The sequence below is a fragment of the Martes martes genome (assembly GCF_963455335.1).
Source record: "Martes martes genome assembly, chromosome: 6".
Lineage (NCBI taxonomy): Eukaryota > Metazoa > Chordata > Mammalia > Carnivora > Mustelidae > Martes > Martes martes.
The window spans coordinates 22,681,261-22,702,899 of NC_137893.1; the positions used below are offsets into that span (position 1 = coordinate 22,681,261).

Here is a 21,639-nt window from a genome sequence, read left to right on the forward strand (position 1 = left end):
GAAGGACTAGCAGCTGTTTCTGGAGCAGACCGGGAGTGGGCAGGGAGAGAGGAGCAGGGCCAGTCAGGGGTGGACCCAGAGCCCCCTGGGGACACCAGCCTGCTCTCTTCTCCTCCCCATCCTTTTCCTTTCTTCCTTTGTCCAGCCTCTTCCCCTTCTCTTCCCTCCTCTCCAGCAGCTGCCTGCCTCTGCTCAGCTGCTCCCTGCCTGGGAGCCTCAGGGCCTCCATGGCTGAACCCGCCTCCACCAACCCAGCGCACGCCCACTTTGAGAGCTTCCTACAGGCCCAGCTGTGCCAGGATGTGCTGAGCAGCTTCCGGGGCCTATGTGAGGCCCTGGGGCTAGAGCCCGGTGGGGGGCTGCCCCAGTACCACAAGATCAAGGCCCAGCTCAACTACTGGAGTGCCAAGTCGCTGTGGGCCAAGCTGGACAAGCGAGCAGGCCAGCCAGTCTACCAGCAGGGCCGGGCCTGCCCCAACACCAAGGTGGACACATGCTGCCTGGGACAGGGCTTGGGCGGCTGGGTGGGAGTGAGAGCGGGAAGACGGGACGCCATGCCCATACTGCCGCATGTGTGTTTGCAGTGCCTGGTGGTGGGTGCCGGACCCTGTGGGCTGCGGGCTGCCGTGGAGCTGGCCCTGCTGGGGGCCCGTGTGGTGCTGGTGGAGAAGCGCACCAAGTTCTCCCGCCACAACGTGCTGCACCTCTGGCCCTTTACCATTCACGATCTTAGGGCCCTCGGCGCCAAGAAGTTCTACGGGCGCTTCTGTACAGGCACCCTGGACCACATCAGTGAGCACCACGTGGTAGCCTAGAGGGGCGGGTGAGCCTGGGCCTCCAGACAGGCCAGTGGGGGGCTGCTGGGACCTCCAAGGGGCAGAGTGGACGAGATCCACTCTAGCCAGGCGACCTGCAGGACTCAGGTTCCTCATCTGTAAAATGGGCAGTGGAACTGAGTGATCTTTAAGACCTTTTCCACCTCTGACTGGGAGCACACGGATGCTTGGGGGCCCTGTGCAGCCCTGGGGTCCCTGTTTGTAATCTCCTCTCCCTTCCAGGCATCCGGCAGCTTCAGTTGCTTTTGTTGAAAGTGGTATTACTGCTCGGGGTGGAAATTCACTGGGGCGTCACTTTCACTGGCCTCCAGCCCCCTCCCAAAAAGGGTAAGTACTTTTCTGCTTCCCAGACCCCCCATCTGCTAAGGATATTTGGCTCGTGGAAGAAAAAAGGGAAGAAAAAGGGACTCTGTGGGATTCGGAGTCAACCGAGCCCTTTGCAATAGTGTGGCCTTGTGCAAACTACACTGAGCCTCATTGTGAGCATCTGTAAAATATGTCCTTCCTTACCTACTTTACACAGCTGCTGTGAAGGCGTAAGTTGAAAGACAGTGTGTCATTGCTTGCTAAACTGTCAACCGCAAAGGGCTTTACGCGTTTGTTTCTTTCCCTGGCTTGTCCTGGGAATGGAGAGGCGCCTTCAGACTTCCACACCTTTGTGCCTCTCACACTTTCTGCCCCAGGGAGTGGCTGGCGTGCCCAGCTCCAGCCCAGCCCCCCAGCCCAACTGGCCAACTATGAATTTGATGTTCTCATCTCCGCTGCTGGAGGTAAATTCGTCCCTGAAGGTGAGTGATCCCTTCTTTCAAAGAAGCCAGCATCTTAGCCTCCTCCTGTGCCTTTCTAGGCTGTATCACGCTCCTCATTCTCTTGCTGATACCTACTACCCTCACTTGCCCCCACTCCTAGGCTTCACGGTGCGAGAAATGCGTGGCAAACTAGCCATTGGCATCACAGTCAACTTTGTGAATGGACGCACAGTGGAAGAGACGCAGGTGCCTGAGATCAGCGGCGTGGCCAGGATCTACAACCAGAGCTTCTTCCAGAGTCTGCTCAAAGCCACAGGTCAGGACCCCCTCTCCAGGATCTCCCCTCCCTCTGGCTGACTGTAGGCTGGTTCCTCCCCCTCCCACCCTGGGCCTGAGACAGAGGGCCCCTCATGCCACCAGACCTCCTGGCCCCTGTGTGGGGGGCACCCACCGCAGTCTAAGCTGTGATCCCAGATCACAGAGGTCAGGCATGGCTGGGTGTTTGGAGAGGTGACATGGAATGAGGAGACCCATCTCATCTCCCCTGGTGTTGCCCTCCCCAGGCATCGATCTGGAGAACATCGTGTACTACAAGGATGACACCCACTACTTTGTGATGACAGCCAAGAAGCAGTGCCTGCTGCGTCTGGGGGTGCTGCGTCAGGTGGGCCCGGGCCTCGGGGGGTAGAGGCCAGCTCTGGACACAGTGTCTCACCCTGGTGTGAAAGGAGCCTATCCTCTTCCGTCTTTGCCCTGACATTTTCTCTACCTCAACAAGCTCTTCTCCCTTGGGGTGTACATGGCAACCTGAATCATATTCTAGGCTAAATGGTACCAGCCACAGAGCTACATATGTAAGCTCTGCGAGGGCAGGGGTTTTGTGGCTTCATCCTTTTTGCTTGCTGACGATTCCCAGGGCCCGGAATGGTACCTGAGTGTAGTCAGCTCCCAGTAAATATTTGCTGAATGAACTAGTTGAAAACCTGCTATGTGCTAGGTACTGTGTTGAGAACTTTATGTGCATATCCTCACCTAAATTCTCATGAATACCTTGAGAAGTTAGGTATGTCATTTCTAAATGATGGGGAAACTGAGGCTGAGAAGTTCAGGACTTGTCCAGAGAAAGTGCACCATTAACAGCCATGGTCCTAGGCCTTGGGGGCAGGGTGGGGCCGGGGCCCATGCTGAGGAAGGGGCTGGAGGATGGGAGGCAGGTGTTCAAATTCTAGTCGAGCCCGGCTGACCCTGTGGGTTCTGCTCTGTCGGCCTGTAGGACTGGCCGGAGATCGACCGGCTGTTGGGCAGTGCCAATGTGGTGCCTGAGGCTCTGCAGCGCTTTGTCCGGGCCGCAGCTGACTTTGCCACCCATGGCAAGCTTGGGAAGCTGGAGTTTGCCCGGGATGCCCATGGGCGGCCTGACATTTCCGCCTTTGACTTCACAAGCATGATGCGGGCAGAGAGCGCTGCTCGAGTGCAGGAGAAGCACGGCGCCCGCCTGCTGCTGGGGCTGGTGGGGGACTGCCTGGTGGAGGTAAGGGGGCCAGGGCTCTCTGACTGGGCGGGGCGGGGGGAGAGGTTGGGGCTTCCAGAAACGGGAACTCTTTGTAAAGAGTTGCAGGGGTTCCATGGTTGTGGGGAGGAAGGTTGCCTCCTGGTAAAGGAGGGGGTGAAAAGGTTTGCTGGTTGCGGGGAGGAGCTGAGGGCTGCTTGGTGTGGTGTCAGACCCCATCAGCTATGATTTTGGGGGGCATCAGGGCTTGGGCGCTCCTGTTGGACTCTCATTGAACTGTTTCCTATCTTTTTGATCCTACAGCCCTTCTGGCCCCTGGGCACAGGGGTGGCTCGGGGCTTCTTGGCAGCCTTTGATGCCGCCTGGATGGTGAAGCGGTGGGCAGAGGGTGCTGGGCCCCTAGAAGTGTTGGCAGAGCGGTGAGACCCGAGTTGGGGGGTGGGGAGGGCAGGGCTAGAAATAGGACAAGAATCAGGAAGAGGGTGGGATGCTGGGTGGATAAACGGGGAGGGGGGGGGCGGTGAGAGAAGAAAGAAAGGCGTAGGGGTTCTCAAGGGGTGGGTGCTGATGGGTGCCCTCCCACGTGTGCCCCTGCCCTCCCTCACACTTCCTCCCTCAGGGAGAGCCTGTACCAGCTCCTCTCACAGACCTCCCCGGAAAACATGCACCGCAATGTGGCCCAGTATGGGCTGGACCCAGCCACCCGCTACCCCACCCTGAACCTCCGGGCTGTGACTCCCAATCAGGTCAGACCCCCTGGCACCCACCAGACTCCTCCAGGGCAGACCCCTACCCACGGGCTGAGGCGGGTGGTCAGCCTGTCTGGAGACCTGAAGGGGGCTGCCTTAGGTACGAGACCTGTATGACGTGGTGGCCAAGGAGCCTGTGAGGAGGAACAGTGACAAGACGGATGCAGGAAAGCTGGCCGCAGGTGAGCAAGCCTTCCTTGGCTGAGGGTGGAGGGTGGGGGGGGCGGGTTGTCTAAAATATTTGCCACCCAGTGTGGTGCCAGCCCCACCCATCAGCCCAGTGGCAGGCGGAGGGAGGACGGTGGGGAAGTCCGGGGCATCCAGAGGGCATGGGGGCAGCAGCACGCAGAGCAGGGGCCCATCTGCGCGCCCGTAAGTCAGTATGGTACCAAGCCCTACAGCCCCTCTGGCGGCAGCCCATGGGCCGCTGAGCCCTCCAGCCTTGCAGACTCCAGACCCACCCTCCTTGAGGCTCCGGGCCTCCCGTGTCCCTCAGTTCATGGCCTCCTGCCCTCTCTGTGGTTAGCGGGGATTCCACTTGATTGGTTCCTCCACTTTATTCCATACAGAGACAGCTGGGATGAAGGCAGTGTTGCTCAGTGAGCACTAAATTGGCGCCCCCGGAAGGGATGGGCCCTGCCTGCCCCTCCCAGACTGACCTCCGTGCCCAGCGACCGGGCTCCCTTCCAGCCAGGGCCCTGGGGCACAGCACAGCATCCTCTCTCAGGGTCGGCAGGCACCCAGGAGGAATTGCTACGCTGGTGCCAGGAGCAGACAGCTGGGTACCCAGGCGTCCACGTCACTGACCTGTCCTCCTCCTGGGCTGACGGGCGGGCTCTGTGCGCCCTGGTGCACCGGCTGCGGCCCGGCCTGCTGTGAGTTCAATTCAGGCTTGGCGCTCCCTGGCAGACCATACCTCTCTCGTGCCTCTGCAGCAGCGTGGACTGGGACAGAGCACTGTGTAGGAGTAGCCCCCCACTCCCCACTGAGGGCCAGTGCACCACTTGCTGGCAGTCTTCCTGCCCAAGTCACTGCACCTCCCCGAGTCTTGTGGGAGTCAGATGCATTCAGCAGGGAGGCTTGTGAGCGCTGGAGGCCCCCAAGGCCAGAAGTCGTCAGTGGGCAGGTGGGGAGCAGGTCTAGGGCGGAGAATAAACCCCTTGTGCCCTAGCCTCCCTTCGTGCCCCACCAGCCCCTGCCTGCTGCTCACTCCTCATCCTCTTCCCCTTTGCTGGGTCCGGTGCTGGTCTCCCATGGACTGTTCTCCCCAATGTCACACAGGGAGCCCTCTGAGCTGCAAGGGCTGGGGGCCCTGGAAGCGGCTGCTTGGGCGCTAAAGATGGCGGAGCACGAGCTGGGCATCACGCCTGTGGTGTCCGCAAAGGCAGTGGTGGCAGGGAGTGACCCACTGGGCCTCATCGCATACCTCAGCCACTTCCACAGCACCTTCAAGAACGTGCCCCACAACCCAGGTGGCCTAGAGGGTAGGAGCAGGGGAGGGGGGGTGGGGGGATTGGAGGGTGAGGTGTCCTCTGAGGGACAGCTGGGAGCGGGGTCCTGGCTGGACCATAGCTGTCTGGAGGCACAGCACTGACACCCCGTCCACCCGGACACCCCCGCTCTCTGCAGGCCCTGCCAGCCAAGGCTTTCCGGGGAGCTCCAGTGCTGTGCTGTTCCTGGGCAAACTGCAGAGGACCCTGCAACGGACCCGGGCCCAGGTGGCGCGTCTGGGCAGGGCCGGAGCTGAGCAGTGGGGGTGCCTGGGATGATGGGGAGGGCATTCATGATGGCGGCAGGGCTGCAGCTCAGAGCGCCATGCTGAGTGTAGGTCTTGTTGCAGGAAAATGGGGAGGATACTGGTGGAAAGAAGCCGCGCCTGGAGGTAAATGCATATAGGGCTGCAGTTCCCTGCTCTCTTCTGGGTGTTCTCTCCTTCGTTCTCTAATCCTCCTACCCAGGTTCCCTTCCTGGCTCACTTCTCTCTCACATCTTTCTAGTCTCTGCAAACAGCCACTCTCCTGCCCCTCCACCTCCCTCCCTGAACACTTACATCCTTAGGTAGAAGCTAAGAGCCCAAGTACTGAGGAGCCACCTGCCCCAGAGTCTGGTGTACCCCCGACACCCCCATCCCAACCCCAGGAGGTGAGAAAGGGGGCCCTGTCTGCAGAGACCTGGGAAAGGCAAAAAGGGGTGTTTCAAGGATAAGGAAGAACTCCACAGCTGGCCTTGACCCCAGCTGACCCTGTGGTCTGGGGGTCGATGCAGGCCGGTGCCGGGGACCTATGTGCCCTCTGTGGGGAACAGCTCTATATCCTGGAACGCCTCTGTGCTGATGGCCGCTTCTTTCATCGGAACTGCTTCCGCTGCCGCACCTGTGAGGCCACGCTGCGGCCGGGTGACTATGGGCAGCACCCAGGAGATGGTAAGCAGGCCTGGCCATGTCTGGGGGCATGGAACTTGAAACTGGAGGGAAACTAGGGTCCTGGGTGGTGGCAACAGGATCAAAATGGCACTTTTGTCCCCTGAGTTCAAAGTCTTCTCTGTCTCCTCCGTATCTCCGAATGTGGGGTTCTAAGGAACTGGGCCAGCAGAAATTCACCTGCAAATCAAGTCCTGTCAGTCCTGCCCTCACTGATCAACAGAGTATCTGGGCATCGGGCTGCCAACATCTTATATCTGCTCCCCTCCTCTACCCTTCCCAGGATATTTCTACTGCTTCCAGCACCTGCCCCAGCCAGGCCACAAGGAGGATGGCCCTGACCCAGGCCCCAAGAGTCAGGTAAAAACTATGAAACAGTGTGTTGGGGGTGTGGAAAAGAGTAAAGGGTTCTCTCCAAGCCTAGCAGACTTCGCTGGGGGTAACTGAATGTTCTCCTTTAGAAGGAAAGCTGCATGAAGGCAGAGATTTTTATTACTGACGTACCTCAAGTGTCTTGAACACTGCCTAACACCGCTCACTGAAGGGTATCAGTGAATGAATAATCAGGGTCCACATCTGTCTAAAGGGGCGGCCTTGGCCCCACAACGGGCAGGTCACTGACCAAACTACATGGTGGCTTTTCTAGGACCTCCCCACACCGGATGAAAATAGCATGCCATCGGGGCCCTCAACTTCTGTCATCCCCCAGGAGGGGACCAGTGCTGTCCCAAACCCCAGCCAGCCTACCCGTCGGCTGATCCGCCTCTCCAGCCCAGAACGCCAGCGGCTGTCCTCCCTTAAGCTTACCCCTGACCCAGAACTGGAACCTCCCCCCAAGCCTCCCCGCAGCTGCTCTGCCTTGGCCCGTCAGGCCCTGGAGGGCAGCTTTGTAGGTTGGGGAATACCAGTCCAGAGCCCTCAAGGTACCTGCTTTACCCAGACGCACTCACCCAGGGTCGGTGGTACTGGGATTTCTGAAAGGGGAATGCCAGGGAATGGGAAGGGAGGCCATGGGGCCCAGGCCATGTCTACTCCCCTGTTCAGCTGTTGTGACCATGAAGGAGGAGCAGGAACAGAGTCCTCCCTCCAGTGAGGAGGAGGAGGAGGAGGAGGAGGCAGAGGAAACCATGGCTTTGGACTCAGACACACAAGAGGTGAGGAGGAACCTGGCCACCTATCCCACCAAAGCCAGCACATCCTCTAAACATGCCCCACTGCCCACCCCAGGAAAAACCTATAGAATGCTCCCTCTGAGCCAATCTCTCAGAATCTCTAAGCCTTTGTCTGTTGTACCAGAACTTACCTTATCTCCAGCCCAGGAAGTTTTGTCTCCTTCCAGCTTTCCCAGCCCCTATCCAACAAGGGGGCCGGGAGGGGGGCAGGTCCTACCTCTGACTGGCCCGACCCTGCCATAGGCTCTGCTGACCTTCGCCAAGAACTCAGGCACCATGAGCAAGTACCCAACATGGCGTCGGGCTCTGCTGCGCCATGCCAGGGAGGAGGAGATGAAGCGGTTCTGCAAGGCCCAGGTGAGGTCTAGGGGTTCGCCATTCTGACGGGGTCAGAGTTTCTCTGAAGCTCTGCACTTGAGCCATCCAAAGACTCCTGGGCCTGTCTTGTCCTGCTCAGGCTGTCCAGCGGCGACTACATGAGATTGAGACTGCTGTGGGGGAGCTGGAGGCCGAGGGCACGAAGGTGGAGCTGGCCTTGAGAAGCCAGAGCAGTGAGTAAAGACCGGGGGGTGGGGGGGGAACAAGCTAGGACATCCCTCCACACCCAGCACTCCCTCCAGCCACCAGACTCTGCCCCCGCAGGCTCCACTCCTCATGCTCCTGACACCTCTGACCCTGGCTAGAGGCCTTCTGACCCGCCGTCCCCATTCTTCGTTCCCATCAGGATCCCCAGAACAGCAAAAGGCGCAGTGGCTGGAACAGCTGCTACAGCTCGTTCAGAAGAAGAACAGCCTGCTGGCGGAGGAGGCCGAGCTCATGCTCACGTAAGGCGCAGGGGTGGGGACAGCTGGCACCGGAGCCAGACCCTAGCCGGGTCCTTGGACACCCTGGACAGCTGTGCCTCTTCGATCCCTGCCCTCCACAGGGTGAAACTGCTGAACCTGGAGGAGCAGCAGTGTGAGGTGGACCAGGAGCTACGAGGCTACATGAACCGGGAAGGTAGGTGGGACAGGGGGAGAGGCTGGCGTTCACACAGCCTCACGACCTCAGATACTGACCAAAGCACATGGTCCTCTGGTCTGAGTGCCTCTGAGGCATTTCAGGAGGAAGCCAGGGAAGGGGGCGCCAAGCCCCTACTCTGCCTTCACTTCAGCTGGGGCTGCACAGCTGGGCTTTTAAGTTAAGATTACTTATTTTAAAAACGGTGCTACCGCAGGGGCACCTGGCTGGACGAGCATGTGACTCTTGATCTCAAGGTCGTGAGTTCAAGCCCCATGTTCGGCGTACAAATTACACATATATCATATGTATACAGTATATACCGTATCAATCAATCACTCGACCTAGACTAAAAACAGTGCTGCTACTACCAGTGCGAGCAAACCGCTCATGTGGACAGACCCAATTTTACAGATGAGGAAACAAAGCCCAAATTGTGAAAGTCACATAGGCTGGGATTAAGCTGTGCCTTTCCTGCCTCCTTGCCCAGTTCCCTGTTCTCTAAGCTTTGTCGTCTTCTTCAGAAACTCTAAAGACCCCTGCTGATCGTCAGGCTGAGGAACAGCTTCTGAAGAAGCTGCTGGATGTGGTGAAGGAGCGAGATGAAATTATCCGCTTCCAGGAGGAACGCAGGCTCAGTGAGCTGGCCTCAAGGCCGGGGGCCCAGGGCTAAAAGGGCGGGCTGCCTACCCTCTTCCCTACACGGAAAACCACCTCAACCCAGGACTGTGCCACCCTGCCCATCTGGGCTGCCTGGGATGGGGCCTCACTGTTTACAATAAAAATGTTTCTGCCAGACAGGGCTTAGGCTGCCTACAGGTGGGAGGTAGGGTGTGCAGGGAGAGTAGACATGTAGGAGGCCTGACCGTCTATATTATGACAGTCACAATGACCCGTGGCCCCAGTTGCTGCCGCTACAAGGAAAAACCGGAGCCACGAAAGTGTCAAGCTTTATTGTTCCTCAGTTCCATCCCCCTCCTGCTGCCCTAGGAGCAGGGCTGGCTGAAACTCTGGGCCTGAATCCCGGGCCTCCCTTGCCCTTCCCAGCACATGCTGGAGCTCAGCCCGAGCCCCAGATAAGCCCTTGGCCTCCTGCATGTGGAAGAGGTAGACCGCCCCCGCCCCTAGCAGCAGTCCTACACTGGGAGTCCAGAGTAGTATGGCAACTTCCCTGACGCCTCCTCCAGCTGCCAAGGCGCACAGCAAGGCCAGGAGAAGCAGCCCTAGACCAATCACGTAGCCGGCGAAGGTGGCCCACCAGCGGGCTTGAGCCACACCCAGGTCCAGCTCTCTCCAGGCCTCCTTTAATACACTGATCAACTGTGACCCTTCTGGTCCTAGAATAAAGCAGGGCAGTGGGGCAGGAGAGAGAGGGTCAGCGTGGAGGGGCTGCCTTGTGGTAGGGAGGGACCCAGGGAAAGGGTGGGGGTGGCTTACCATGAGTAGGGCTGGGGGTGTGCTGGGGGGGGCTGTGTCTCACACACAGAGTAGCCATCAGGGCCTCGTGATCAGAGAGGGGGCTGCCACTGTGAGGATCATGGCCTGTAGTGGTTCTAAGAGTCTTACAGGAGATGTAGAAGCCAGAAACCGCCTAGTTAAAGTCAGGGCCAGAAACATCTTTGAGGGCCTCTTCCCATTCTGTAGGCATCAGTGATCTAAGACTAGACTAGCTGGACAGAAGACGAACACAAGCTGGTGAAAGAGACACGGTGGGTGAAGACATATGGAGAAGACTGACCTTATACAGCACGTAGTCAATGCGGATGCCAAACGGAAATGGCTCTAGCTCCCGCTGGTTGACGTAGCAATTCTCAGGTACCATGGTACAGCCTTCCTCAGAGCCCTAGAGAAACAAGTGGTTCACACTAGGATGTGGGGGAGAAAGACGAGAGACGCTGGGGGACTAGGCATGGAAATAATCAGGCGGGTCCTCACCTTGAAGTCCCGGGTCTCCAGGTAGGCATCATGCAGCCCCGTCCACTCCTTCAGCAGGCGGCAGCCCAGGTCCTTTGGGTGCAAGTTGAGGTCCCCACACAACAGAACCACATCGGCCTTCTTGGATGTGTGGCTGGGGGAACCAGGTCGGTGAGGCAGGCGTTCCTCCCTGACCAGCTCTGCCCTCCTATAAGTGGGGCCCTGGCCACCCCTCAACCCCTGATCCCATCCCACTTCCCCTGTCAAGCCCAGGCTCACACACTGGATGAACTGGGCCAGTTCCCAAGCTTGGGCCACACGGTGTGTTAGGTAGATGTCCTTCTGTCGACTGTACTCGGCATGGAGCTGAGTGAGACAGGTGAGCGTATAGCACATGAGGCTGACGGTCCCTACTGAGGATCTAAATCACGCATGTGTCTGTCTCTTGGCATGATACTTGGTTAAAAAATGGGCAAACCTTGCCCGCTAACCTCAGGCGATCCCGCCCCCCAGCCTCACCCTCAGGCAGCCCAACTAGAGGAGTCCCATCTCTCCCTCCCAGGACCAGGACGCCTGTCCCAGCCCTGCCAGTTTCACTCACATGGGTCACGTAGACATTGAGCACCAGTCCACTTAGATGGAGCACCAGTAGCCCCACAGCCTTCCCGCAGAACCAGTCTCCATGATGGATCTACAGGCAGGAGGGAGCAGGAACTCAGGGCACCGCTATCTTCCTTCTACCCATGCCCTGCAGCCCAGGGAAGTCGGCCTCCTTTACCATGTGTTACTGGGGTGGGGATGGGGGGGATGAAGGTGGAAGAGATCTGAGATAAGGCTTACCATGTAGGGGTACCCGTTGAGGGTGTAGACGTGCTGGGTGAATTCCTGGATAGGATGTTTGGAGAAGACGCAGAGGCCACTGCCAATGATACCACTGCAAACCAATCCCTGATTAATAGCCCAGAAAAGCAGAAAGAGAAAGACCCAGGCCTGCTCCCTTCCCTCCTCTCCCAGCTTGTATCAGCTTTTCCTTCTCCGTTTGCTGCTGAGATCAGCACCACAGGAAAGCTCCAGGCAACAGCCTTTGTGGGATGATACAGTGTGTCCTGATAAGGCTGGGATGGGCTGGAGAGCGCCAATCTTCCTGATTCCACCTACTCCCGCGCCCACACCCAGAGGACAGAGGGAGGGTGCAGGTAGGATAGGGAAGGGCGGGTGGGACCGAGAGCTTCCCGAACTGAGAACAGGCTTCCAGACCGGTTAGGCGTCTCACCTCCTGAAGTAGTGGGCAGCCGGGTAGGTGGGCAACAGCTTCTGTCTCAGGTGCTGGAAGTCCTGCTCACTCCACACCTGAGGAAAGAGGTGAAGCTGCCTGCCTGCCCCGGGAGAGGTCCCCTCAAGCGTCCCCAGCCGCCCCCTAGCCCGTCCCAGTCAGGGGTGCACACCAGCTCCACACTGCCCACCTCTTCCAGGAGAGCTAGGTCGAAGCTCTCCATGTTCAGAAAGTCTCCCAGGCGCTTCATGCGGTCGGCCCGGCGCTTGCTCAGGTAGGGAATGCCCCTGAGGACGACAAGGGCCCGGGAAGGCGATGGCTGGAGGCGCGCGGGAGCTGGGGCCGGTGTGGGCCTGGAGGTGCGGGCACCCCCCGTCCCCGGACGCTGGAGGACAGGGTAGAGCCGGGGCCCGGATGTGAGGGAGGCCGCCTTCCTCCGGCTGAGCGTGCGACTGGAGCTGTGGCCCCGGACCCCCCCCCCCGCCGGCCCTCTCACCAGCAGTTGAGGTTAAAGATCCTCAGTCGCAGAGTGAAGTTGGGCTTCATGGCGAGCACGCTCCGCGGACGCGGGACGGCACGGCCTCCCCGGCGACGGCTGCGGCGGGAACCGGGGCGGGCGGGCGGCGCCGCCTCCCGGGGCGGTGCGCACAGGTGGTCGGCCCCGCCCCCGTGCGCCCCGGAAGGTCCCGGCCTCCCAGCCCGCGCCGCTCAGGCCCTGGGCCGGGGTCCGACTCCGCGGGCAACCGGCCCACTCCCCGCGGCCCCCGCGCAACTGGCTGCACGCCAACGCGGAAAGGCGATCTACCGCGAAATCGGGCGCTGCCGGCGGGCGAGGCCGCGCGCGACGTCCCTGTAGGGGGAAGACCAGAGGGGTTCGGGCGGCCGGCCGGGCCGACGCACGCGGGGCTCCCGTGGAGCTCCCCGTTCCTTTTCGCGGAAGCTCCGTCCCCCGCCACGGCCGCCCGCGCGCCCTCTCCCGCCCCTCGCCCGGCTCACCAACAACAGGACCAAAGTTGAGAGACGACCGGGCTGTCGCCGCCGGCCCCCTCGCGTCCTTCCTCCCAGCTGGGGACGGGGGCGGAGCCGCGCGGTTGCCCCGGCGACGCGCAGTGTTTGTGCTCCGAGCAGTCCCCCAGCGCCGCCATGGCCAGCCCGAAGCAGAGTCGGCCCAGGTCGGCCCCGTGCCGCTCGCGGTCGCCACCCGAGCAGCCGCTGCAGGTGAAGGTGGTGGGGCTCTTCAAAAGCTCCAGCTTTCAGGTGGCGAAGAGCGCTGCTGAGGTAACCGCGAGAAAACCGCACGTATGGGCGGCCCTTCCGGTCTCCCGGTCTCGCGCCTCCTGGTGACGGGGGTCGATGTTCCGGGAGGTAGTAGGGATGTGTCCCGGCCGGCCAGGCTCAGTCCTTAAGTCCCAGGGGGCAGGGTCGGGTCGGTGGACGTTCCACTTCGAGAAGGGCTACCTTTAAAGGGGGATCGGAGTGAAGGAAGGTTCAGAACCTTGCTGCGTGAGGGAGGGTAATTCCCCCCCTCCTTGGTTATCCACATATTTTATTTCCACATCAATTTTTACTTGCGTTATACATTTTTTAAAATTCATGAAAAAATGTTTAGGAAAAAGTGATACGGTATAACCACTGATTTTTGTTTTTTGTTTTGTTACGAACTCCCTCCCCAAGCGATTTTTGGAAACTTCATTTGGCAAGTTTTTTGGGACCCCGTCCTTTTAAATTTTCTCTAGCATTTACTGCATTCCAATCGAATTAGGTGCTTAAGGGATTTCTCAACAAATGACCCACAAGTGCTTTGGAGAATCCAGATATTTCTTTGTAAACACACGGAACGATATAGAATGCTACTGTTAAGATTATCCCCAAATTCTCTCCTTCAAAACCCCACCAGACTCTGGGACCATGCCCTGTGCATGTTTGTGTATCCCAAAGTATCTAGCTGGATACCTGACACAAAATGTTCTCTAACAGAAGAAATCTTAAGCAACTCCTGCGTTCTTGCTGGCTCTAAGTCCACAAAGTTAAAGAAAAGTTATAATTATATCAAGCACAGAAATAGTAACTGTCGACCTTAAAACAGCCAGTTATTTTACTAGCAAAATGGGTACATTTGATAATAGCACAAGAGTTGCAATTTGGGACATAGAAGCTATGGCAAACCAAGGCAATCTGGGAGATCAAAGGACAGGAACATTATGGAGAAGAGGAGGAAGCTGGGAGGTGCTGCTCTGAAGAAAACTCCATTGACAGTGAGAGAGTTCAGGGTGGTGACAGTTTCTCACTGGCTGATTATCTTATTGGCTGCGCTTGGTGCGGAGCAAGGAGACGTTTTTCCCTTCCTTCTGCTGGAAGAGTAAAATAGACTCATTCCTGTTGGGAATGCAAGGTTTGTCTCCTCCTGACCTACTCAGGTCTGCAATTGAGGAGGGGTGGTAGTAAGGCATGAGAGCTCCCCCTTCTGGCCTCCCGACGCCATTTTAAGTGAGGTTTCCTGTGCTCAAGTTTCAGAGTAATTTGTGGAACAGGTGAGGTTTACATCAAGAGGAAGAGAATAAGCAGTAAGTCTGTGAAAACGATACATGGATCATCAAAATAAGCAGAAATTGTGGGCTGTTAGCTGGGCTGATGGGATCTATAAAGTTCATGGCTCAGGCTGTATTTAATGAATTTAAGGAAAAAATTTTTCCCTTGTTTTTCTTTAGCTCCTTTTCTGAGGGCACAAGTTTTTTGTGCCTGCTCCACACTGTAGAGAAGGTGTTGGCAATTTTATTCTGTAAAGCCTAGATGTTAAATTATTAGGCTTTCAGGGCCACAGGCTGTAGGTATCTCAGTCACAACTAGATTTTGAACAAAAGTGGCCAGACAATATGTAAATGAATGGTGGTCTTCCAATAAAACTTAATTATGAATACTGAAATTTGACTTGCATATAATTTCACATGACACGAAAGATGTCAACTTTTCATCTTTTTTCAACTCCTTAAAATCTGAAAATTCTTCTTAGCTTTCAAGTCTTAGAAAAACAGACAGATTTGGCCTACTGGCCATAGCTTGCCTACAATGTCTTTGTTATATTAGTAACGTTAATTTTCCCTTGCTTAAGCTATGGCCTACTGTAGCTCTATTTGGATATGAAAACCTATCACTGTAAATTGAGTTAGTTTGACCTTAATAAAGGATATGGCTTTGAATAATTTCTCAACATGATCATTTGGTCAGCAATCCTCAATACCTAATTTACTGTCAGAAATTTAGATTTGTGAAGAGTATTACACAGATTCTAATTTGGATGTAGTCTGTTCTAGATGCTAAATTATGAAGAAAGTATGACGAAGTATGCTTAATTTGAAAACTGTTGGGCTTATTAGTTATTCCATATGGTCCCCCAGTTAGAAACACAATTGCCCCAAACGGAGCATGGATCCTAGAACTGCGACAAAGGACACATCATCACCTGTCAGTTGGGCAAGAGTCTAGGAAGGAAATGACCCAACTGCTATTGCCCTCTGGTCCCAAGGGCAGGATACACTTACGCCCTGGCTTTCTCCCACTTGGAAATCCACCCCGATGAAGCATGCCAGGCCAGTGTCCTCTTTTAGGCCACAGTCGGACCGCTAAGCTCTGTCCTTAGTGGAGACGGCGCCCAGTGCAGCCTCCAGCTGTCACTTTTCCCTGTTGGGCAGATCTCTTCCTCAGCCCCCCTCAGAAAGATGAGGCCTGTTCATGCCTCACCTGCCTTCTCCTGCTTGACCAGGAAACAAAATGCAACATACCAGGAATTAACTTTTTTTTTTTTTTTTGACAGGGATTGTTAACCAGTAAGAATTTTCTCTGATCCATATAGACAAAATAATATATGTTAAACCAGAACATGCTCAGGATCCAAACCTAACATATTTAGTATTTACTTCACTTTTTTGCAAAGGGTGTAACCATACCAATATCCTTTTGGTCATTCTCCACATATCAATAAATTAAAATAATAACATTTGCTTTAGTTCAAAGTATCTGTAGAGGGAGGGGGATGGGTTAAACAGGGGCTGGGGATTAAGGAGGGCACTTGTCCTGGTGAGCACCCATTGATGTATGGAACTGTTGAGTCAGTATACTGTACACCTGAAACTAAAAAAACACTAGTTAAAAAAAAAAGTAACATCGTCTTTTCATTAAAAAAAAAAAAGTATCTGTAGATCCACTACAGTTTAATAAGAGTTTAATTTAGGGAAAAACTGGTCCTAAAAGAACATGCCAAATCACAAAATTTATTTGTTCATTTGCTCATTCGTTTGCTATGTGTGGATGGTCCACTGTGTGCCAGATGTTGAGACCAGTAGGAGTACATGAAAACTAGGACATAGTCTTGGCCCTCAAGGAGCTCATACTCTAGAAATGAGAGACAAGTAAGCCAGAGCCCCGGGATGAGCCAGGGAGTGACTTAATGGAGGTAAACACAGGGGCCTCTGGGAGCAAGAAGGGGGCATCTAAGCCAGATTGTGTGGCCTGGGTATGTGCTGTATAAAACCTGAAGCCCCCATAAAAAATGGAAATGATTTCAACTTTAAAAGAGAACTCACTCTAAAATAATTATTCTATTTTGAAACCTAGACTCTGAAGACTAATTATCCATCCAAATTTGAAGATCCTATAATAGTTCCTCTTCAAGAATTTGCATGGGATCAATATCTACAGGAGAAAAAAAGGGTAAAGGATACTTGGGGTATGGGGAATGAGCAAAGTTTTGCCTCAGTCACTCAACTATGCATTGTTTTGTAAAAACAGGAGTACTGATTTTAGAGCAACTAGATTTAATTTCTCTAAATTATATACTTTTCCTAAATCATTTCAATCATTTTACCAGGCTGATTTTAAGAAAAAGTAAAACATTTACAGGATTTTCTTTTGGAAGCCATGGGATAAAGGTAAGTTTCAGACTCTCAATGCTGCTAGTTAGCCCTGCCAATGGTTAGCCCGCTCTCCCTGCACACTGCTTACTCACACTTCCTGTGACACCCTGGCACTTGTGGTCTTTACTCCGGAAGGTCTTGGTGGTCTACAGCACAGACACAGTGGGGGGCTTGTGGCCTTGGGAGCTCTGTGACAGGCAGCAAGTTCCCATACGACCACCTTGTCCTAATTAAGCTTCCTCTCTGCCTTCTCCCCACTAACAGCACCCTTGGAGAACCCCAGGCCCCAGGGCTAGCAGAGCCTGCCTAGAGACAGCAGATACATTTCCTCTTGGGTGTGAACCCTGACCATTTGGTAATGCTGCCTAGAACATGTGACACGAAGAGTTCTAAGGTGGCATCCTGGCCCAGCCATACCTCATTCTGGGGTGAGGTGGAAATGGGGTACACTTCCTGCTTGCCATCCCTGGCCCAGAACTATAAAGTCCTAGTCCTGGTTTCCCTGCCCCACCCCATCTCCCCTGTGGCTGATGAAATCCCATGTTCCCTGACCAGCGCTGGTTGCATGAGGATGTCCTGTGACCCTGTGGTCATCCTGTAGATAATGCTGCTGTACAGTACCATGCCACTGTGCAGTCATATGAGTGCTGCAGGATGGAGTGCACAATACATTTGTTAGGTCTCATACCATTTTCAGAGCCATAATACATTCTCATTGAATTCAGATAGAATAGTAGCAAACACCTACATATGGCGCTTATTATAGGCCACACACTATTCTCTTGACGTAGGTATAGATTAACTCCAATCCTTACAACTGGGGCGTCCAGTGGTCCTGCTTTGCCTGGTTCTGAGGGCTTTCGTGGGAGCCAGAATTTCAATGCTAAAGCTGGGGCAGTCCTAGACAAACTGGAACAGCTGGTCAGGACAGTTGGTTACCTTAACAAAAATATGTTTTTCTTAATTTTTATCACCAAACTACTTAAACTGCCTACGAGTCTCACGCTCTCCACCTACAGGAGAGCCATGATCTCGAGCTCTGTGGTCTGTACCCACTCCTCTTACAGATCCCACTGGATTCTTAGACCAGTGTGGATTCTTTTCTGCGGTTTCCTGTCATCTCAGCCTGGGTTACTGACCTTGGGATGTTTTGTGTTCTCTTCCTTCTGCTCTTCTCACGGGGCCTGAAAGAGGCTTTCTAGGTAATCACCGCTGCTTCTCCCCACCTTTTCTTTATTCCCTATCCTTCCTTCCTTCCTTTTCCCACCCTCCTCTCTTGGACACCTGTCACTTTATCCTTTTCTTGTTTCAGGCCAGGTTTTGTCCTTCCTCAATGTAAGCATTGTGCACTGTGCCATATGTGGTGCTTCTTAGCATATCTGAGGTTAGGTCTGTGCTGGCCTGATGTTTTAGCAGAATGTAATGCCTCCCCTGAGTGGTGGCTTCTGGGCCTCTGGGAAGGCCTTTATCTCCCCTCTAAAAAGGGCAGCATCTTATGTCTCAGTGCTGGAAAGCCCCAGAAACCACTGGGTCCAGGCCATTATCTAGAGGCATAAGAGGAGCCTCATGCACAGAGGACACACGAAGATAAAGCATCTGCATCATCAGGCTCTGAGTAAAGCATACCTTCTACTGCATTTCTCCCACCAGGTTATTTTTTTTATTTTTTATTTCTTTATTTATTTGACAGACAGATCACAGATAGGCAGAGAGGCAGGCAGAGAGAGAGGAAGGGAAGCAGGCTCCCTGCTGAGCAGAGAGCCCAATGTGGGGCTCGATCCCAGGACCCTGAGATCATGACCTGAGCCGAAGGCAGAGGCTTTAACCCACTGAGCCACCCAGGCGCCCCCCTCCCACCAGGTTAAATAAATATCCACGTTAGCCATAGCTGGGATAAATAAAGGTCCCTTTTCAAAGTTATGCATTCTATAAAATGTGATAACACTGATAAATCTAAACAGTTTAGGGGCTATTGACCCACATGCTTTATCAGTGATTTATAGTTCAGCATGAAGAAGTTTATTCTTTTCCTCGAACCAGGTTTTGATATGGGTGTCAGGATGGGATATGAAATCTGGGAGAAGAGCTGGGAGTGCAGCAAATTGGCAAGCTGGAGGTAAACTCTTCCCCAAATCAGCAGTTCCCCAAGTGTGGTCTCCAGCCCTGCAACATCAGCATCTCCTGGGATGTTGTCAGACATGCAAATTCTCAGGCCCCATTCTAGAATCAGAAACTTGGGTGGGGCTCAGGAATCTGTAATTCTGCTTGCCTGCTAAAATCTGAGAACAGCTGTCCCAAATTATTCATACTTTTGCCAGGACTGGGACTGGGTCATGATAAACCGGATCTATCTTCTGAGGGGGCATTACTCATGGTCACACACTGAGGATGTAGGAGGTTGACCGTTAGTGTTTGGATAAACACACCAGTGTACTTCATTTTAAGGGGCTTAGATTTAAAAGTGTTGACAAAGGTGAGCTCTCTTCCTCCTTACACTGGGGTGCACCAGAAGTCCCTGCTGGCCCCCAGGAGGCATTTCCTTTCCCTGACCCCACTCCCCGAGAAAATCATTCTTTCTATCCTTGGCACTGCAAACCATGCATTACTCAGAACCCTTAGCCTTTCCAAGTATACACACAGTAAAATGTACTCAGAAAGGAAGCCAGAGACTACATTTTGTTTTCAAGTTGACATAACACATATGCTATGCACAAAAATTTTTATTACCAGATCACTGTCTACTTTTAATGACGGTACCATTTTTAGTATTACTTTCAGGTCCTTCTTTGCTTTCAGTGATGTTGGACTCTTAAAAATAGTCTTAAATTCTTAAATTCTAAGAGAATTGAGAGCAAAATTCTAAAAGATGGCAATAAAAAATCCATTTTTTCAAAGATTCGATTAGAGTCTATCCCAAGCTTTGGCTTGTGCTTATAGCAAGATAGGTTCCCCCCACAACCATGACCACAATACACTTTTTTTTTTTTTAATCCTTTTCCTTTATAGGAACTCAAGAATGAAATCTGGGAATATTCTTCCTATGTGATGTGTTTTGTTAACGATCAGCTCCTGGGTGATGCATTTGATCTTCAGAAATGGGCTCAGAAGATGTGGGATATAGTTGATTTTAAGCCCCCTGAACTTTATGAGGCACTTACTGTGGATTATGCTGCTAAATTCTTAACAGGCACCAAGGCAAGTTACACTAATTTTTAAAGAAAAATAGTGGAATCTTTGAACATTTATATTGATTCAGCATAAATTACTGATATCCTCACAGAGGAATATAAACGGTAGAACACTAGGTTTTAAGTTCTCAATGGTCTATAATCCAGTTGTAAAGGATTATATATAATATTGCAGGATTTGGCTGAACAGTGTGCAAAGCAAGCATACCACACAGCAGGCAGACTGCGTGGGGAGAGCATCCCTGTTCAAACATTTCTACTCCCCATTAGAGATTTATATGCATTAATTAGCCACTTTAAAACATAAAGAGCCTCCCCCTGCTTCAGGGAAGTTCGAGCCAATCATCTATCCCCCTTTAGTATGAACAATTTTAATTAGTACTTTCTAACACCTAAGTGAGAGGTACTGCGCTAAGCAAATGGAAAGTTTGAGAAGAAAGGTGACGTTTTAAAGATTTTATTTGAGGGAGAGAAAAAGAGCACAAGTAGGGGGTGAGATGGGGTAGAGGCAAAGGGAGAAGCAATTCCCCACTGAGCAGGGAGCCCAATGTGGGGCTCGATCCCAGGACCCCAGGGTCATGACCTGACCTGAAGGCAGACACTTAACTGACTGAGCCACCTAGTTGTCCTGAAAGATGACATTTTAAATTATGACACATAGTTGGCAAGAGCAGGACCAGACAAGCTGAGGCCCTGGAGAGGTTTCCAGTGGACAGTCATGAAGCTTGAGGTCCAGGAGGGTGAGAGACAGATATCAGGGTGGAATGGCAATAGAGTTAAGAGTCCTTTGTAGTTCTGCTCAGAAGCTTGTCGCAACACCAAGAACCACGTGCCGAAGATCATTTCATGCTTATAGTGGCCTGTGCCCACAGAAAGACCCAGTGCTAGGATCTGAGCCATAAAAAGGCAAAGACCTTTGTTTCCTTCATCTTCATTTAACTATTAATTGCCTTAAGCACAATCTGAAACATAGTATGAACTCAGTAAATGTCTGATGAATAAACAATGTGCCTGGAAAATACTAGAAACTCTGTGGTAAGGGGAGGAATGTAATATTCACAGCAGTGAATTCCCAAAAGGACAAGGGTCTAAAAGTGCACGGTGTATTCAGGGAAGGGTAGGGGACAGCAAGGAGGCCAGAATAATAGGAAATGAGGCTGGGAAAGTGAGCATATCAGTCACTACCAATACCAAGACTTAAAGAGAAAAGGTATGCATTGAAAGGATATTGGTAACCTCACAACTGACAGGAAAGCTGGAGAACCAGGTTTTGGAAAGCAGGTAGGAACCAAGGGAGGCCTGGCAGCAGGAAAACATGGCCAGAGTCCCGTTCCAGAAATGTGCAGCTGGGATGCTGCCATGGGTGCCTGCTGGCCCTGTGTTCACATTGCAACCTTCACTGAGAAGTACTTCTCAACTGGTGTCTTTGCATCATTCCCTGGAGATCCAACGCCCTAGGCAGGAGCACCAGACTAATCCAACCCAACTCATAACCCCACACACCCTGGCTCTCACAGAGTTGGGGGGAGGGAGAATAGTGTCTTTAGTGTCTTGAAAGTGTCCAAATAGGAAACATCCCCAGATGTTAAGGAGGGGGAGGAAAAAAAAAAAACCCAAACAGATCCACTAAAGAAAGGTTGAACGTAGTCCATTCTGAACTCCATTCAAAACTAAGGAGTTAGCTTTTTTTCTAGAAGGAAGCTGAGTCAACAGAACTTTTCATAAAGAGTATGACTTAATCTTTGCTTTTTTCGGAAAAAGTTTTAGGGCTGTGCAAAAACAGGGTGGAGTAGGGAGAGCTTGGTGGCAAGGTGATCCCTTGGAACACTGCTAGTGTAGTGTGGCTTCGAGACGATGACAGCCTGAATTTATGGCAGTGAGGAGGGAGGATCCGGATTCCAGAGAAAATCTTTAAATTTT

General features: G+C 53.3%; 3 protein-coding genes across 4 annotated transcripts in view; 2 read left to right on the forward strand and 1 right to left on the reverse strand.

Annotated features, from left to right (window-relative positions):
* Positions 1-227: 227 nt before the first annotated feature.
* On the forward strand, positions 228-9,231 carry MICAL1 (microtubule associated monooxygenase, calponin and LIM domain containing 1; the record flags this gene model as incomplete). Its single annotated transcript, XM_080806435.1, has 24 exons — positions 228-485; positions 585-792; positions 1,059-1,163; positions 1,520-1,624; positions 1,746-1,901; positions 2,149-2,249; positions 2,859-3,116; positions 3,399-3,514; positions 3,715-3,841; positions 3,945-4,026; positions 4,572-4,719; positions 5,126-5,316; positions 5,474-5,562; positions 5,685-5,726; positions 5,903-5,986; positions 6,110-6,266; positions 6,547-6,623; positions 6,910-7,186; positions 7,308-7,417; positions 7,679-7,792; positions 7,893-7,986; positions 8,160-8,259; positions 8,361-8,434; positions 8,959-9,231. The coding sequence occupies 24 exons, from the start codon at positions 228-230 to the stop codon at positions 9,105-9,107; spliced, it is 3,222 nt and encodes a 1,073-aa protein (XP_080662561.1). The 3' UTR covers positions 9,108-9,231.
* A 135-nt stretch (positions 9,232-9,366) lies between these two features.
* SMPD2 (sphingomyelin phosphodiesterase 2) lies at positions 9,367-12,337 on the reverse strand. 2 transcript variants are annotated; one of them, XM_080805558.1, is made up of 11 exons: positions 12,118-12,305; positions 11,812-11,908; positions 11,622-11,698; positions 11,189-11,282; positions 10,950-11,039; positions 10,632-10,714; positions 10,370-10,502; positions 10,173-10,277; positions 9,872-10,025; positions 9,567-9,771; positions 9,374-9,432 (listed from the first exon to the last, which is right to left on the reverse strand). In XM_080805558.1, exons 1-11 carry the CDS (start codon positions 12,165-12,167, stop codon positions 9,396-9,398), a joined length of 1,125 nt encoding a protein of 374 aa, XP_080661684.1. In that variant the 5' UTR covers positions 12,168-12,305; the 3' UTR covers positions 9,374-9,395. The 2 variants fall into 2 exon arrangements, with proteins under 2 accessions (XP_080661683.1, XP_080661684.1); XM_080805557.1 differs by having other exon boundaries at positions 9,367-9,771; positions 12,118-12,337.
* Positions 12,338-12,629: 292 nt separating this feature from the next.
* The window catches only part of PPIL6 (peptidylprolyl isomerase like 6), a 30,536-nt gene continuing 21,526 nt past the window's right edge, over positions 12,630-21,639 (forward strand). Inside the window, exons 1-3 of the mRNA XM_080805560.1 lie at positions 12,630-12,899; positions 16,233-16,328; positions 19,538-19,726. Coding sequence (XP_080661686.1) covers positions 12,765-12,899; positions 16,233-16,328; positions 19,538-19,726 — 420 coding nt within the window. The 5' untranslated portion in view covers positions 12,630-12,764. The remainder of the gene's footprint in view (positions 12,900-16,232; positions 16,329-19,537; positions 19,727-21,639) is intronic.